The sequence below is a fragment of the Saimiri boliviensis genome, chromosome 4 (assembly GCF_048565385.1).
Source record: "Saimiri boliviensis isolate mSaiBol1 chromosome 4, mSaiBol1.pri, whole genome shotgun sequence".
NCBI classification, from domain to species: Eukaryota; Metazoa; Chordata; class Mammalia; order Primates; family Cebidae; genus Saimiri; species Saimiri boliviensis.
The window spans coordinates 116239086-116255296 of NC_133452.1; the positions used below are offsets into that span (position 1 = coordinate 116239086).

The 16211-nt window shown below is 39.3% G+C and overlaps 2 protein-coding genes across 5 annotated transcripts in view; one reads left to right on the forward strand and one right to left on the reverse strand.

The window, feature by feature from the left end:
* B3GAT2 (beta-1,3-glucuronyltransferase 2) overlaps positions 1-11635 on the forward strand; it is an 87266-nt gene extending 75631 nt beyond the window's left edge. The window contains exons 3-4 of one of the 2 annotated variants that reach the window (XM_003926336.3): positions 11320-11468; positions 11549-11635. In XM_003926336.3, coding sequence (XP_003926385.1) covers positions 11320-11468; positions 11549-11635 — 236 coding nt within the window. Of the gene's footprint in view, positions 1-11319 lie in introns of both variants that reach the window. The other variant, XM_074398111.1, reaches the window with a different exon arrangement.
* The window catches only part of SMAP1 (small ArfGAP 1), a 185417-nt gene continuing 180514 nt past the window's right edge, over positions 11309-16211 (reverse strand). For 2 of the 3 annotated variants that reach the window (XM_074398109.1, XM_003926334.4), the window contains 2 exons: positions 15114-15421; positions 11309-13063 (listed from right to left, as the gene is read on the reverse strand). In XM_074398109.1, coding sequence (XP_074254210.1) covers positions 12929-13063; positions 15114-15421 — 443 coding nt within the window. In that variant the 3' untranslated portion in view covers positions 11309-12928. The remainder of the gene's footprint in view (positions 13064-15113; positions 15422-16211) is intronic. The other variant, XM_074398110.1, reaches the window with a different exon arrangement.

A 16211-nucleotide genomic window follows, 5' to 3' on the forward strand; every position in this document is an offset into this window, starting at 1 on the left:
TACCGTTTAAAAGGACAAGTTTTAATACATATGAATTATATCACAATAAGGTGGGAGGGGTGTGGGCAGGAAAGATGGAAACACACAACATTCCAAAAGGCAGTGTATGCTTTGCTAGGCAGAGGTATGAAAGGAGAGTTGGCCAGCTCAGAATTAGAGGAGGTTCTACACATATCTTTCTCCAGCCAGTTCCATGACTGTATTGTGTGTATATACTTTTAAATTTGAAAGTTGAAATCTATTTTTCTTGTTTAAAGTGAGGGGAAAGAGGCTTTTGAAATTATCTAATAGCTATTGGTAACACTAGAAGTGTGTCAAGAGCCCAATATTCTAGGACAACTACCCAGAGTGATTATTACAGAGAAAAAGCTGTTAGTTTTTTTCTTGTGACCAAACTATAAAAATCTCATTGGCAAAAGTCATCTTTTAGAAACTGGAAATAGTTATTTGTAACAGCCTTGCTGAGATTCGATTATGTTTAGTTGGAGAAGAGAGACTACAGTAGTGGGATGAGCCTATAGAGGTGAGACTAAATTAATACACAATAGAAGGATGGATACTATTAACTGGGCTGAAGAGAGAAGAGGAGGTTTACTGTACTTCCTTTCCAATATTTCTGCGTTCTTTTTGTGTGTGTGTGGTGGTGGGGGGGGCGGTTGGGGGTAGCCTTATTTGAATGGCCAAGATCTCCAGTACATTGTGAATAAAGGTCAAGAGCAGCCACCCTTGCGTCATTCCAGTCTTCAGGGATTTAACACTCGGTCTTTCACCATTAAGTATAATGTTGGCATTAGGTATTCTCATAGATGCCTTTATTAAGTTGAGAAAGTTCACTTTTAGTCTTAGTTTGCTGAGAGGCTTTTATTTCTTCTTTTCATCATGACTAGATGTTAGATTTTGTCAAAGCATTTTCTCCAGCTAGTGTGATAGATTTTTTTCTTTTTCAGTCTGTTAATATGGTGAATTACATTGATTGATTTTGAAATTTTAAACCAACATTGCAATTTGGAGTTAATCCTCAAGTGGTCATGATTTATTGTCTTTTTATTGTTGAATTTGATTTGCAAAAATTTTAATAATTTTTCTGTGTTCATGAGGATTATTAATCTGTAGTTTTCTTGTAATGTTTTTGTCTGGTTTTGGTATCAGGGCAATGCTGGTCTCAAAGAATAACTTGAGAAAGATTTCTTCCTTTTGTATTTCTTAGAAAAATTCATGTAGAAATCCTTTCATTTTTTCCCTTAAATACTTGGTAGAATTTACCAGTGAAGCTCTCTGAGCCTGGAGGGTTGTGTGTATGTGTGTGAGAAGATTTTAATCATAAACTTAATTTGTTTGATACAGGGCTGTTTCACATTATCTGTTTCTTCATGAGTGAGATTTGGTAGCTTTTCTTTCAGGGAATTTTTGTATTTTGATCTAAGTTATAAAATTTACTATCATAAAAAGTTGCTTATAATGATCCCTTATTATCACTTTAAGGTTTGTATAACCTATCTCTTTCATTTCTGAGATTGGTAATTTATGTCATCTCTTTTTCCTGATAACTATGTGTAGAGTTTATCAATTTTATTAACTTTTTTTCCCCTGAATGACTAGGTTTTTATTTCATTTCTCAGTTGTTTTCTATTTCTACTTTAGTGGTCTCTGCTTTTATATTTATTAGTATAATACCTTTATCCATTTACTTTGGGCTTCATTTACTTTCTTTTTATAGTTTGTAAAGGTAGAAGCTTAGGTTATTGAATTCGGACCTTTGTTATCCAATAAGTGCTTATGTTTTCTAAAAATAATTCCCCATCTAAGCACCCCTTTGGCTGTATCCTACACATTCTGATATGTCGTGTTTTCATTTTTATTCAGTTAACCACTTTGTAATTTTCCTTTGATTTCTTCTTTGGTTTGCATTTTGCCTAGAATTACGTGGTTTAGTTTCCAAATATTTGGGATATTTTCCAGATCTTTGTGTTACTGATCTGTTTTAATTCCACTGTAGTCAGAAAACATACTTTGTACAATTACATTCTTTTTGTTTTATTTTCTTTGAGACAGAGTTTCGCTCTTGTCATCCAAGCTGGAGTGTAATGATGCACTCTCGGCTCACTGCAACCTCTGCCTCCCAATTCAAGCAACTCTCCTGCCTCAGCCTCCTGGGTAGCTGGGATCATAGGCATGCACCACCACGCCTGACCTGGCTAACTTTGTATTTTTAGCAGAGACAGAGTTTCTCCATGTTGGTCAAGCTAGTCTCAAACTCCCGACCTCAGGTGATCCGCCCGTCTTGGCCTCCCAAAGTGCTAGGATTACATGTGTGAGCCACTGTGCCTGGCCTACAATTTAGAATCTTTTAAATGTATTGAGACTTGATTTATGGTCCAGACTATGGTCTAACTATCTTGATAATGTTCTATGTGTACTTTAAAAGATAGAGTTCTGCTGTTGTTGGGTGGAGTGTTCCATAAATGTCAGTTAGGCCTAGTTGATTGAGAGTGTTATTTAAGTCTTACGTATCTTTCCTGATTTTTCGAGTTTGTAAATTTTTCAGTCATCATTTCTTCACATTTTTTTGCTGTCTCCATCATTCATTCATTCACCTTTCACTTTGTTCTGTGACTCTGTACCATATGTGTGTGTTGGTCTTAACTTTTCTGTGTCATTTTGGTAGTTTTTATCATTGCGTGTTCTAGTTTACTCGTCTCAGACATTGTATTTTTCATCACTGAGATGACTTTGGCATCAGGCGTTTTGAATTTTTTGTTGCTAAATACTGGATGAGAGAGATACATATGTATACACACAACCATAAATAAAAACACACACACATGCATATAATGTTATACTATATTATAAATACATATGTAAATATTCTTGGGATTTGTACTGGGACACACTAAGTTAACTTGGAAACATTTTGGTCTTTTCCAGGCTTGCTTTTGAAGTTTGCTAGGCTAAGCCATCTCAGACTTTTGTTTAGGGCTAATGAATTTGACCTTACAACAGGCAGGATCACCTTCCAAGTGCTTCCAGGTGCCCCAGCTGTTACTAGGTAGCTCCACTCTGGCTACTGAGAATGGGAACTATTCCCAGTCCTGAATAAGCTCCAGTAATTGATTCACTGGCTCCTTGCCAGTGGTTCTGTACCTGGCCTGAGGTAGTTGTGTGAATGTTTGCTGGTCATACTCAGTTGAAGACTTGAGGAGCACCCTCTACAGGTCAGCAGAGTTCTTCCCTCTCCAATACTCTGCCCTGCATATCCTAGTGGTCTTGGCCTCCTCAAATTCTCAGTTGTTTCTTCAAGGAGACTACAGAGCTTTCCGGTTCCCCTCCCCGTGTTGTAGCCTGTAAATGTACTTCAGGCCGGGTCACAGTTCTCTTTTCTCGGAAATCTATATCTCATGTGCCTCTTTTCCAGTGTCTGCATACTTTTTTCAAATATTTTGTCTGTTTTTTAGTTATTTAAAACAAGTGGGGAAAAACCAGTCCCTATTGCAGTTTTGTCTGGAAATGGAAATAGCTTGTCGGACTTCGAATGTCTTACAGATTTTCTACTCAGTAATCAGTAAGCATATATTGAGGTAGGCCCTATCCCTCTGCCTGAAAGGAAATAGTTATTACTGAGTAGCCATAGGGAATTGGTTTCAGGACTCCTACCAATACCAAAATCCATGGATGGTCAAATCTCTGATATAAAATGGCACAGTGTTTACATATAACCTTGGCACATCCTCCTGTGTACTTTAAATCATCTTTAGATTACTTACCTGATACGAAGCAAATCCCATACAAAGGTGAGATTTAAAACTATAGATTTAAATCTTATCTTATTTTGGCCAGGCATGGTGGGCCACACCTGAATCCCAGCACTTTGGGAGGGTGAGGAGGGCTGGACAATTTGAAGTCAGGAGGTCAAGACCAGCCTAGCCAACATAGCGAAACCCTGTCTCTGCTAAAAATACAAAATCAGCCAGGCATATGCCTGTAGTCCCAGCTACTCAGGAGGCTGAGGCAGGAGAATCACTTGAATCCGGGAGGTGTAGGTTGCAGTGAGCTGAGACTGCACCACTGCATTCCAGCCTGGGTGGAAGAGTGAAACTCTGTCTCAAAACAACAACAACATCAACAAAACCCCTCCTATTATTTCTTATTGTTGTATTGCTACTTTTTATTGTTTTATTTTCAGATATTTTCAGTTGTAGGTTAGTTGAATCTGCAGAGGCAGAACCTGCAGATACAGAGGGTGACTGTGTATCCTCCCACCTAGCTCTGCTGAAGCAATCAGGAAATTCTGCCTTTACAGTGAACAATCATTTTTATTTGAATTTTTTTACTCAGCTGACCAGGGCAGTAAATCTTTACTCCCATGGTTTTCATAAGCATCTCAAAAGTAACTGCAGCATCTTTAAAGATAACTAATATCACTAAAAAAGGAAAGATATAATACTTGAAGTATAAATACTTGGAATTGAGGAAAACCCAATACAGCATCTTAGGTTGAGAATCAATGGTGTAGGAGCTAAAAACCCTTCACTGTGATTTCGGAGGGGAGAACTCTTTACCACTGCCCCCAGCTTCACAGCAGGTCAGATTCCCCAAAAGCAACCCAGGGGTTGGCCTAGTTAACATGCAGTCTCTCCTGCCGGCTGTGACCTGCTTCCTTTCAGGAGATCACTGCGCAAAGGAAACTGAGGTGGCTGATTGAGGGGCATCTTAATAGTACTCCCCCCACCCATTTGTGTTAGAGAATAGAAAAACACTTGGGTACTGTGGTGAGCCACACGCTAACATATCTCCAGGGTGCTGGCCTTCCAGGTGCACACCATTGTCTAGTGAAAACAGGAAAGGGAGGATTGCAGTAAAATGATGAATAGCTTTACGACTGGCTGTCAATTTTGCCTAAATTGTAGATTTTGCCATGTAATTGTATGTGAAGTCCTGGAAGGATCTAAGGAAAGCAACAAAAAAATCCATCTGAATCCTTCAGTGATCACGATGATGAATGTGTTGATGTCTTAAGGGAAAATGAAGGAAATCAGATCCAGGTGGCTGTATGTCATTTCCAAAAATTACCTCTGCATAATTTGGATCCCATGTTTTTGAGAGAATGGGGGAATACAACCAGTACCCTAAAACCATGTGAAAACTATATCAGGAGTTTCATTTTGACTGAGAAGGGCAGGCTCTCATCTAGATTAAAAAAAAAAAAAAAAGGCCGGGCGCGGTGGCTCAAGCCTGTAATCCCAGCACTTTGGGAGGCCGAGGCGGGTAGATCACGAGGTCGAGAGATCGAGACCATCCTGGTCAACACGGTGAAACCCCGTCTCTACTAAAAATACAAAAAATTAGCTGGGCATGGTGGCACGTGCCTGTAATCCAGCTACTCAGGAGGCTGAGGCAGGAGGATTGCGTGAACCCAGGAGGCGGAGGTTGCAGTGAGCTGAGATCGCGCCATTGCACTCCAGCCTGGGTAACAAGAGCAAAACTCCGTCTCAAAAAAAACAACAAACAAACAAACAAAAAACAAACAAACAAAAAAAAGATGAAGCTAATTTATAAGCATATGGAAAAACGCAAGAAATCTTTTAATACTAAAATCTGATCTGACTTGTTGGAAAAGGCATTTTATGTATTAACTTAAACTTTTGGCTTTTGCTTTTGTTGAGGAGTCTGATGGTTGTCCTAGTTGTGTCTGAGGAAGGCTTCAGACTTGTTACCAGAGTGGTGTCACATGTATGTGTCCTGGCTCTGCTACCTAGAACTTTCCTAAGCCTTTTAAACCTAACAGCCAGTATTCTTTCAGCCATAAATGGTGGCTGGTATCACCTGCCCCTCATGGTCAAACTGACAATAGTATTTTATATATTGTGATATCTTTCAACAGTGCTTTGCAGTCAGTGCAGTCTTTTTCATCAAACACTGAGTTCACGTGTTACACTTGTCTTGCAGATAAAGAAATGGGGAAGATAAAGAAATCAAAAAAGGTTAGGTGAGTTAGCCAGCGTCCCAAGGGCAGGGACCTAGGCAAAAACAAATTCCAAATCCAGTATTCTCTGCTAAAATGTGCCACTTCCCTCCCTTTAGGGCTGGAGGAAGATACTAGGGCTAGTCCTACAGCTAATGCTTTATGATTCTTTGTTCTGCTTCACTTAGCTCCTGCTGTACCATGTTGTATTTGTAAGTGGCTTAGTGTTAATTTTTCTCCAAAACGCAGCAGGGTCTGGAACAGAAGACGCCCAGTCTGGCATCTGGCGAGGATGGTAGTTGTGGTGTTCTCATAGCTCCTCCATTACCACCTGGTATCACTTAGTAGTACTTTGCAAACAGAATCATAAATCAATTCATTTAATGTAGAGAAGGGCAAAAAGTTGCTGAGAAATGTTCCTGGGGGTTGGTTGTTGGAGCTTCAGCTCTGGGACAGTGGCTGACTTGAGAGTTATCACCTTAGTCACTAAGGAAAACGAAGTCCAGGGCTCCAGAACTTCAGAACAATTACTACTTGCTGAGATGGCAAAAACAATTATAGAGTGCTTTAATGGCTGAGCTTTAAACAGTTTGTTAAACTACAGATTAAGTACTGATTGTTTTTTCTTCGAGACAGGGTCTCATTCTGTCGGCCAGGCTGGAGCTGCAGTGGCACAGTCCTAGCTCACTGCAGCCACAACCTCACAGGCTCAAGCAATCCTTCCACCTCAGCGTTTCAAGTAGCCAGGACTACAGGCATACACCACAACACCCAGCGAACTTTTGTATTTTTTGTAGATACAGGCTCTCATTATGTTGCCCAGGCTGGTCTTGAACTCTTGGGCTGAAGGGATCCTTCTGCCTTGGCCTCCCAAAATGCTGAGATGACAGATGTGAGACACTGCCCAGTCAGTAATGGTTTTCCATATGACCAAACCATTGAAGACAATTTACACTTACTTAGTTTTGGTAAAGGAAAAAAAAAAAAAAAAAAAAATTATCAAGTGACCTGATACTTCCTGCACTGATTTCTGCACCACATACCCTTTTTAGGTTGACTAGATGATGAAAAATTAGGTATTATTCTCTAGCTAACTGGCTTTACTTCTGTTGCTCTCTCTTCCAAATGCAAAGTTAATCCAAGCAGTGCTGAATTTAAGGAAGCATACATAACTAATATTACAGGGTAGGCAGGAGAGCTGAGCATGTGGTCTAACACCCCAAGTGTAGTTAAGGCAAGTATGTATGTTTTTCAGTTGCATTTAGTTCTTAGTTATTCCTAGAGTGGGAAATATGGGGGTGTCGATGACCAATGTGAAACAGCAGCTTATAAAATTGTTTTTTTTTTTTAAAAAAAGCTATATATATATATATATATATATATATATATATATGTGTGTGTGTGTGTGTGTGTGTGTGTGTGTGTGTGTGTGTGTATGTGTGTGTGTGTGTGTATATATATATATATATATATATATATATATATATAAAATTGCATTTTGGGTTTTGGGGTACATGTGAAGAACATGCAGGATTGTCGCATAGGTACATACATGGCAATGTGGTTTGCTTACTCCATCCCCTTCACCTATATCTGGCATTTCTCCCCATGTTATCCCTCCCCAGCTCCCCACCGCCCACTGTCCCTCCCCTAGTTCACCCCAACAGACCTCAGTGTGTGATGCTCCCCTTCCTGTGTCCATGTGTTCTCATTGTTCAACACCCGCCTATGAGAACATGTGGTGTTTGATTTTCTGTTCTTGTGTCAGTTTGCTGAGAATGATGGTTGTTTTGCCTTTGTTCTCATTGGTTTCAGAGAACATCTTTATATCTGCCTTCATTTCATTGTTTATCCAGTTAACATTCAAGAGCCAGTTCTTCAGTTTCCATGAAGCTGTGTGGTTGAGTCAGTTTCCGATTTCCGAGTTCTAACTTGATTGCACTGTGATCTATAAGACTGTTATGATTTCCATTTTTTGCATTTGCTGAGGAATGATTTACTTCGGATTATGTGGTGAATTTTAGAGTAGGTGTGATATGCTGAGAAGAATGTATATACTATGGATTTGGGGTGGAAAGTTCTATCAATGTCTATTAGGTTTGATTGGTCCAGGTCTGAGTTCAAGTCCTGGATATCTTTGTTAATTTTCTGTCTCGTTGATCTAATATTGATAGTGGGGTGTTAAAGTCTCCCACTATTATTTTGTGGGAGTCTAAGTGTCTTTGTAGGTCGTTAAGAACTTGGTTTATGTATCTGGGTGCTCCTGTATTGGGTGTGTAAATATTTAGGATCGTTAGCTCTTCTTGTTGCATTGATCCTTTGTAATGTCCTTTTGATTTTTATGTAATGTCTCTTTTGATCTTTGTTGGTTTAAAGTACATTTTATCAGACTAGAATTGCAACTTCTCCTTTTTTTTGCTCTCTGTTTGCTTGGTAAATCTTCCTCCATCCCTTTGAGCCTTTGTGTATCCTTGCATGTGAGATGGGTTTCCTGAATACAGCACACCAATGGGTTTTGACATTTTATACAATTTGCCAGTCAGTGTCTTTTGATTGGGGCATTTAGCCCATTTACATTTAGGGTTAATATTGTTATGTGTGAATTTGATCCCGCCATTTTGATGCTAACTGGTTGTTTTGCCAGTTAATTGATGCAGTTTCTTCATTGTGTTTGATGTTCTTTACCATTTGGTATGTTTTTGGAGTTGCTGGTACAGGTTATTCCTTTCTATGTTTAATGCTTCTTTCAGGAGCTCCTGTAAAGCAGGCCTGGTGGTGATGAAACCTCTCAGTAATTGCTTGTTCATAAAGGATTTTGTTTCTCCTTTGCTTATGAAACTTATTTTGGCTGGATATGAAATTCTAGGTTGAAAGTTCTTTCATTTAAGGATGGTGAATATTGGTCCCCACTCCATTCTGGCTTGTAGGGTTTATGCTGAGAGTTTTGCTCTGAGTCTGATGGGCTTCCCTTTGTGGGTAACTTGACCTTTCTCTCTGGCTGCCCTTAGCATTTTCTCCTTCATTTCAACCCTGGTGAATCTGATGATTATGTGCCTTGGGGTTGCTCTTCTTGAGGAATATCTTTGCGGTGTTCTCTGTATTTCTTGGACTTGAATATTGGCCTGCCTTGCTAGGTTGGGGAAGTGTTCCTGGATAATATCCTGAAGAGTCTTTTCCAGCTTGGATTCATTCTCTCCGTCACATTCAGGTACACCTATCAAACGTAGATTAGGTCTTTGCACATAATCCCATATTTCTTGGAGGCTTTGTTTTTTTCTTTTTACTCTTTTTTCTCTAATGTTACCTTCTCGTTTTATTTCACTGAGTTGATCTTCAATCTCTGATATCCTTTCTTCTGCTTGGTCAAGTCAGCTATTGAATCTTGTGTGTGCTTTGTGAAGTTCTCGTGTTGTTTTTTTCAGTTCCATCAATTTATTTATATTCCTCTCTAGGCTATTTATTCTTGTGAGCATTTTATCAAACCTTTTTCAAGGTTCTTAGTTTCTTTGCATTGGGTTAGAACATGTTCTTTTAGCTCAGAGAAGTTTCTTATTACCCGTCTTCTGAAGCCTGTTTCTGTCAATTCATCAGACTCATTCTCCATCCAGGCTTGTTTCCTTGCTGGTGAGGAGTTGTGATGCCTTGGAGGAGGAAAGGCGTTCTGGTTTTGGTTGTTTTCATCCTTTTTGCATTGATTTCTTCCCATCTTTGTGAATTTACCTGTGGTCTTTATAGTTGGTGACTTTTCAATGGGGCTTTGAGTGGACATCCTGTTTGATGATGAAGTTATTTCTTTCTTTCTAGTTTTCCTTCTAACAGTCAGGCCCCTCTGCCATAACTGCTGAGGTCCACTTCAGGCCCTGCTTGCCTGGGGATCACCTGCAGCAGCTACAGAACAGTAAGGGTTGCTGCCAGTTTCCTCTTCTGCTATCTTTATCCCAGAAGGATACCCGCCAGATCAGTCTGAGCTCTCCTTTATTAGGTGACTCTTTGGATATATGGGGGTCAGGAAGCTGCTTGAGGAGACAGTCCGTCCTTTATAGGAGCTCAGGTGCTGAGCTGTGAGCTCTGTTGTTCCATTCAGAGCTGTTGGGCAGGTACATTTACGTCTGCTACAGCAGAACTCATAACTGCCTTTTTTTTTTTTTTTTTCCCAGGTGCTCTGTCCCAGGAAGGTAGGGCTTTATTTATGTTTCTGTTGTGCTGCTGCTTCTCAGGGATGCACTGCCCAGTGAGGAGGCAGCCTAGTCACCGTCTGCCAGCAGAGGTGTTGTTGCGCTGCTGTGGGCTCCGCCCAGCCGCCATGTCAACTTCCCTGCAGTCCTGTTTATAGGGGTATAGTTAGAACTGCCTTGGCAATGGCGGCTCGCCTCTGTAATGGCAGACTGCCTTGGCAATGGTGGGCTGCCTTGGTAATAGCAGACCACCTCAGCAATGGCAGGCTACCTCAGTAGTGGTGGACTGCCTGGTTAATGGCGGATGCCCCTCCCCCACAAAGCTGGACCATCCTGGGTTCAGCTGTGCTTGTTATGAAACTCTCAACCCAGTGTTTCAGATTGCTCGTCTTTGTGGAGGTGGGACAGGCTAAACCTGATCACCTGGCTCCCTGCCTCAGTCCCCTTTTTATCAGTTGAAGGAGTGACTCTGTCTCCCAGGGATACCAGTTACCAGTTGAAAAGGTGCCCGAATTTGTGTGAATTTTTGTGCAGACACCCACTGCACCAGCTCAAACAGCAGCGCTAGAGACTTGTGCTTTTCTGCCTGGGAATCTCCTGGCCTGCCTCCCTGTTTCAATCCACTTTTTATCAGTCGATTGGGTGACTCTGTCTCCCAGGCACTCCAGTTGCCAGCTGAAACAGTGCCTGGACCCATGTGACTTTTTGTGCAGAGACCTGCCACACCGGCCAAAACAGCCACGCTGGAAACCTGTGGCGCTCCTCTTCCTGGGAATCTCCTGGTCTGTGGGCAATAAAAATCTGTCTGGAAGGTGACCACCCACCCTCTGCACTCTCGCTGCGAGCTGCAATCCAGAGCTGCTCCTACTTGGCCATCTTGTATCCCTCTGCCAAAAACATTATCCACCCTTAAAGAGACCAACCTTTATATTTTGCATAGATGCTCCCGTGCACACCCCGATGTGGAATGTACAATATTGTAATGATCGATTTTCCTTTGAGACTGTAATACAGGTAATGTTCCTGTTCAACTTTGTAAACCAAGACCTGACACACAGTAGGTATTTTAAAAATTGTTTTTGGTGTCACCAAAATTATATGGAAAAAAGGGAAGTACACCGGTATTTTAAAGTTTTTTTTTGTTTTTTTTTTGTTTGTTTGTTTTTTGTTTTACTTTTCACAAAGGATTTGCTGTAAGTCTTCAGGTCATCTTGTCCAATCCAAAAGCTGTATTTAAGCGTCGTGGATCCCAGCCAGGGATGCAAGAATCTGATTTTCTCAAACAGATAACAACGGTGGAAGAATTGGAACCGAAAGCAAATAACTGCACTAAGGTATTCATTTCCCTTGTGCTCCCTGACCTCAAGCTTCAGCATCAAGAATGTGCTACCCAAGCTGTTTCCTTCCCCTTCAGGTTCTTGTGTGGCACACTCGGACAGAGAAGGTTAATCTAGCCAATGAGCCAAAGTACCACCTGGACACAGTGAAAATTGAAGTATAAATTGAAGCAGCAACTGGTACAGTTTTGCCCAGCCAGTGGATCCATATGGAAGAGGATGTTTGGGGTTGAGGCTGCAGAGCATTCAGGTATTGTCTGTTTTACTTCAGTACAACAGCTTTTCTTGTCATCTGATGGACATTTGTTTACATGGAGCTTGTCAGTTAACATAAGCTAATCGGATGGTACAAAATGTATGTTTTATCTTCATTTGTTCTGCATGTTTTCTCTACAACTAAATCGGAAGATTTTTGTACAGTACTGATACTGCAAGATACCACTCTGAGTATCTTATATATTTTTTTATTTTTCTCCAATTTTCCCTTATAATTAGTAGACCTAAACAGGTTTTAAAAACAGACAAGTATTTTATCAGGTACACATTCCTGATTCCTGACTTTGCAACATTAATCTTTGGAAGGTTAGTGGCAGTATACATCATAGGAAATAAAAAACCCACAAATGAGAAAAGGTCTATGGATTCATCTGTTTAATATAGGGAAATAACATTTTATCAATACTAGGCACCATAAAATGTAAACACAATTACTGTCATAAACCTGGATATACCTTCAAGGATTCAAAGTGGCTTTGTTTTAGTTACCCTGTTTGCATATAGTGCAGAAAAAGGTCTTCATGTTAGCACTATGTACATTAAGAAGAGATCCAAATTACACAAAAGGCAGATAAAATTTGAATTCTTTAAACATTCATTAAACTAAGTTTTGGAGTAACATCCAGGTTTATCTTCCTTTCACTAACCACGTTCCCTGTTAAGCACATCATAACAACAGCACAGTGAAGTGAATGATGAAATAAAAGAATTTTTGATACACTAGAAAACAGTGCTCAGTGAGACATTTACATTCTATTTATATGATTAAACATTTGATCATACAGTACCTTCCTACAGGATTACTGGCTAATTTGGGGATGGGGTTTATACTGTTAGAGGCATTACTAACATGATAACTACTTCCCTTATAGGCAAACATTAGAGCTATAATTTTATTGAGAGGAAAACTGATTTTGCAAGTTGACGAGCAGCTTCTCAAGTAATGCAGTATATGAAATCATGGGAAATATGAACAAAGCTGCCCTTGACATAAAATGGTTTATCAACCTGCTTTTCACCACATCAAATTTAATCAGTACAGACCAACACGGTCAATCAGATCATTCTTAATATGAATAGGTAAAAAGGAAAAAAAATATGTATATGAATAAACGGGAACTAGATGCATTTTAGCAAGGAATGTCAGGTGGTAGTTCTGGATGAAACTTGTATTGCAGTTTTCATTTCCATAGTTGTGTGCTGAGAGTCTGACCCGATGAGCTTCCAGACCATCCTGCTGTTGTGCTGGGGGGCTGGCCAAAACCCGCAGTAGGGGTTGCACTACTGATACTCATGCCAGCCATTTGTTGATTCATCTGTGAAACACACAAAAGGCTTAGTTCGAGAGGCTGGCTTCATTTTTAATTCTTGTTTTTTTAGCCACACAATTGGTCATTTTTTTATTAATGTGAAAACTAGTCCAAGCACTGGAATAAAAGCAAAGTAACATACAAACATTTTTTTAAAGTCAATAGCTACTTTGTTCCCTTCTTGTTCTTTATTTATCTACTTTCTAGATTCAATTCCCCAAAGATTAACCGCAACTTAAATACCAAAGCAATCTTGGAATTTGTATCTGGGTATATAATGAGTCAGTTACTCTAACTTTCAACTACACTACGATATTGTGCTTTACTACTAATGAGTAAGAAAATTTTAGAAAGTAAAATAGTCTAAAGTTATCCTATAAACTTTGTATGATAGCTGTTATTCTGTTAAAATCTTAAATGGCTCTAAATACTTCCTAAATATTTAAAAAGTGGTCATAAAGCATTTATTTCTCTTGCTGATCTACCAACATAAACATCTAAAATTTATTTTCATTATATGCAGTAAAGTATAAGATTATATGTATTTTTCTTTAAGACTAGAGTCAAATATATATATGTGTATATATATGTGTGTGTGTGTGTATATACATATATATATATATATATATATATATATATATATATATATATATATGCTTCTTAACCCTGTGCTTCTCTTACTTCCAAAAGTGGTGATAAGAGAAGGAAAAGCAAGATTTAGCATACAGATTGGATTTAAAACTTACACTCAGAGTTAGACTGTGTTCCTAATTTAATACAGTTGACTTATTTACAGTTTCAAAGACACTAACATGAACTACATCACTAATCAGGCATAACTGTCTGAAGGAGCAGATCACATCTTCATACCTACTAAAGGACATCTTAACCACCTTGCCGTTGGCCAGTAGATTCCACTGATGTGGAGTGCTGAAGAACAGCATCACCCTTCTGCATTATTTGGAAGTAAGAGCCAATGTTAACTCCTTCCTGGTTCATCTAACACCTTAACCTCCTGGGCTAGGTGTGCTTTAGCATGTTGACCATATGACTGACATTTAGCACATACAATTTTTTAGATTCCCAATGGGTCAAGACCAATCTCTTACCTATATTCCGGTAAATGGTGGTAGCAAAATTAATTGGGATAGGTAGTGATTGTGCTAATGTTAGAAATCACTCTAGACTATTCTCTGAATGCTCTAAAGGTAAAGCAAGTGACCACACAGAAACCAAGATTGCCAAAATGCTGGAGGAACATCAGTGGGAAGTATAAAAGGAAGAGGAGTGGGAGCATGAACCTATCTAAGAGCCTTTACTGTGCAGCTACAGAAAAGTCAGAACAGAGCACCCGAAATAGAAGTTGTATCTTAGTGCTAACTTAGGTAGAAATAGGATTTTATAATATGAGGGGATATTTTGTTCACACCTTATGGAAACAATCTTTTTGTACTCTTTTTAACCATAACAGTCATCATAGGGTATGTAAAAAGAAAATACAACTTTACGAAGGTTTTTGAACAAAAATAATTTTTACAGAGCCATGGGGCAGTAACCATATGACCTGAAAAACAGCCTCAGATCCCTCATAAAATACTGCTTTGAGAATGAGACTAGATTTTTTTTTCTAATAACAGACCCCAAAATTGTTAATGAATATAAGTTGTCTAAGTGAACTGTAAAAAATGCCCCACCAGTAAGCTGACTAAAGCTTAGTGCTAACCTCAGAGGTGGCAGAAAGGGAGTCTTTCATGATGCCTAACATAATTTCTGGCCATTAGCAAACAGATTAGGGGTGTTCACCATTAGGGTTACATTCCAATTTGAAGTGAAAGACATTTAACCTTTCTTTACAGAATACTCTAAAATAGGAATAACAACAGCATTTGTCTATCTGATACAACTTCATAATATTTATAGATACTTTTGACCTTATACATATTATCCCTATTAAATTCTTTCTGCCAAATCTCAAAGCTTAAAAAAAAAAAAAAGATTTAGAAAATAAATCTGGTTTCTTTGATTTGAGAGAAGCTAGAAATTAAATGACCCCTACCTGTGAGAGACTCCACTGGGGTTGCTGAGCTTGCGGCAGGCCAAACTTACTCTGAGGTGCACCCATTTGTCCCACCATTCCTCCTTGGGGGCCAACAACGTTTTGAGGAAGTGGCATCACACCAGTTTGTGCATTTCCCATAAACCCGTTGGGCATGGGCATGCCCACCATCATGCTTGGACTCTGCCCCATCACGTTTCCTATAAGGCCAGGAGCTGCAGCCACAGGTACACCCATCGATGGAAAACCCTGAAATGCAGCTGGTGCTTGTGAGGTAAATGGTATATTTGTGGGTCCCATAAACACACCTGTACCACAAAAAGAAAATGAATGAAGGCAGAGCTATCACGAGTAGTTGCACTCACCTCTATAATCACAGGAAACTGTCTTTCTGAACTACTCACAGCAAACATTTTCATTCCAGTTTGGCTGCTCCTACTACTCAGACCAACCCACGCCTATACCCTCAGAGCTGTTTATTTGTAGAATGCAGACAAATCAGTTATTAACCTAAGTAAATTTAATTAAGAAATGTAAATCCTATGCAACAGCCACACAAAATACCTTCCATTGTGAAGACCAAACTCTGTAGCATGACATCATACAGTTTTTTTTGCTGACTTGTACCACTGGTCTCCCAATACCAAACACAGGCAAGTGAGAGCTGATTATATCTGGCTTCAGTGGATGCAGTGGGTGCCACACAGTTTTAGCTTATATGTGAAATGCAGCTCATTATTTTAAAGGAAATAGTCTGAAAGAGTAATATCTGTAAACAATAAGCCTTATGCTAATATTTTGTTACAATTACAAAAAAATTCATAGATCTTTTGGAATCTGTGTGGTAACTGAAGACTGCTTATCTTCACAGAAAATATACTGTACACAAAGTCAAACTTCATGCAAATCAAGTTTCAATAATTCATCAAAGATAATCTGTGTTCTGTAAGCTTGTGAAACAATAGTGATCTATGAACAGCTTGTTAATTCCAAATAAAAGTTCTGTGAATCCTGTAAATGCCTCTGAATTTTTAATTCTAATGCTCATTCATTTCAGCTTCATAATTGTACAAACTACAACAACAAAAGCACTTACTA